The following is a 2,022-nucleotide window of genomic DNA, read 5'->3' as shown; positions in this document are numbered from 1 at the left end:
GCAATAATAACAACAACTACAGCAGTAACAATAAACATAAATAATAACAAAGAACAGCAGAACCTTAAAGAAAAAACTAAGCAAAACAAAAAATGAGAAAAAAATTTCCTACACTGTGAGAAAAAATAATAACTTGTAAGTTTTGTAAGGTTTTTTATTAAAAATTACTTATTAACAGTTTACAATTTATTATAAAATAAAAGTAAAGAAAATTATAATAATATGCTGCTGCTGTTTAAGAATATTAAATATATTTGAAAGGGTGTTATTATGGAAGAAAAATATAAACAATTTTATTTGTTTATTTTTATATTTCTTCTTCTTCTTCTTTGGACTGACGGAAGTTGTTGTATTAATTTACATGAAATTACTGTTACTTGCCACACGCAAAACCTTTAATAGGTTTTTGAAAACATTTTCAGTTTTTTTTTCATTTTAACTACGAGTACGAATATTTAATTAATTCGGTGTGCAATTCGTTTATATATTTCAATATGTTACTTGGCACCAAATATAGGAAAACATAATTTAGTAGGCTAAATTATTATATTAGTTATACATTTTTAAATTGCAAAATGAAAATGTTTAAATTTAAGTGTGTTTAATTGGCAACACTTAGAGTTGCTGTTTGCAAGTTTAACTTAAACTTGTTAAAAGTATAGTTAAGAGAAACCAGGTATAAACAAGGTTTAAGATAAAATTAATGAATTGATTTCCCATATCAAAAAAAATCCACTGTTAGAAAGGAGAAATTCGGATTCGGCCTCAAAGGAGTAAAGCATTTCACAGGTTATAAACATTTTCTTCAAATTTAGATCTTTTTATACAATTTTGTTATTTACAAACATCAGAATCAATTAAACTTCCCCGGAAATTTGTTACGTCCATATCTCTGCCAACGTTGTTTATTACGTTTATGTCTTTTGATATTTTCTGCTGCCGTTAAGTAACGTTTCTTATAAGCTCTCGGCATACGTTTACGAGGAACTTTTCTCATTCTTGATGACTTAGCCTTCCATTTTAAACGTGGTCTTATATCTTCAAAACTTTTGGATTTCTATGTAGAGAAAATAATAATTTTATTCGCTATTTTCCTTTCAATAACCACCCACCTTTTGTTTAAATTCTTTTCTTGCTTGTGTAGACAAATTAGTCCAAAGTTTTACGCCATTTTGTAAAAGTTTTCTGAGACCATAACGGGGATGTTGCGTTTTATAAAAACGTAAAAAATTTAAATAAGAATTACAGGTCAATAGCTGCGGATTACGGCTAAGAAAACGAGCAAAATTATTTGCTTGGCGTTTTCTTAAAAGAGATGACATGTTAAGAATTTATACGAAAACAAATTTGTTGATTTTTGGCAAAATCTCTTAAAAACAAGTGTCAATTTTTACGAATTGATGATGAATACATTGATATATTTTTAGAATTTTTGTTGATTTGTTGATGATGTTGCTGCTGCTCTTGTCCCTTGGGTATTTTTCTGTGTTAGCTGGTTTTTCATGTTTTATTTTTGAATTTGAAATTCAAATATTATTTTTTTCGTTTGAAAAATTGACAAATCACGTTTTAAGTGAAATAAAAAGGAAAAAAAATGGAAACACATCAAAATAAAAAAATGAAAAGAAACACAAAATTAAATTAAATAAATGTGTAGTAGAGAGGAGAAAAAAGTAAAAATATCTTTACTTTTCACGTAGTAGAACCAGGAGCGCAGTTGCCGAATTAAATACGTTTAAAAAGAAAGTTGATTTTCAGTAAAAAGGATGATAGATAGATAGATAGATAGATAGATAGGATAGATAATAGATAGATAGATAGATAGATAGATAGAAGATAGAAGATAGGATAGATAGATAGATAGATAGATAGATAGATTAGATAGATAGATAGATAGATAGATAGATAGATAGATAGATAGATAGATAGATAGATAGATAGATAGATAGAAAGATAGATAGATAGATAAATAGAAAGATAATAGATAGATAGATAGATAGATAGATAGATAGATAGATAGAT

At 26.8% G+C, this 2,022-nt stretch overlaps 1 protein-coding gene across 1 annotated transcript; it reads right to left on the bottom strand.

The window, feature by feature from the left end:
• Positions 1-229: 229 nt before the first annotated feature.
• Positions 230-1,581, bottom strand: LOC119611526. The gene is made up of 2 exons (XM_037967139.1): positions 1,113-1,581; positions 230-1,057 (listed from the first exon to the last, which is right to left on the bottom strand). Exons 1-2 carry the CDS (start codon positions 1,320-1,322, stop codon positions 854-856), a joined length of 414 nt encoding a protein of 137 aa, XP_037823067.1. The 5' UTR covers positions 1,323-1,581; the 3' UTR covers positions 230-853.
• Between the last annotated feature and the right edge of the window lie 441 nt (positions 1,582-2,022).

Source organism: Lucilia sericata, unplaced genomic scaffold, assembly GCF_015586225.1.
Source record: "Lucilia sericata isolate MDLA Ls3-8-SP2 unplaced genomic scaffold, ASM1558622v1 Contig001474F_arrow, whole genome shotgun sequence".
In the NCBI taxonomy this organism is placed as follows: domain Eukaryota; kingdom Metazoa; phylum Arthropoda; class Insecta; order Diptera; family Calliphoridae; genus Lucilia; species Lucilia sericata.
This window is presented reverse-complemented; position numbering and strand designations above follow the sequence as displayed.

Excerpts from the sequence above, each read along its gene's own strand:
- LOC119611526 (XM_037967139.1), bottom strand. The coding sequence starts at position 1,322 with ATGTCATCTCTTTTAAGAAAACGCCAAGCAAATAATTTTGCTCGTTTT. Across the intron at positions 1,058-1,112 it reads GAAAAGAATTTAAACAAAAG|AAATCCAAAAGTTTTGAAGA; the intron begins GTGGGTGGTTAT and ends TTCTCTACATAG.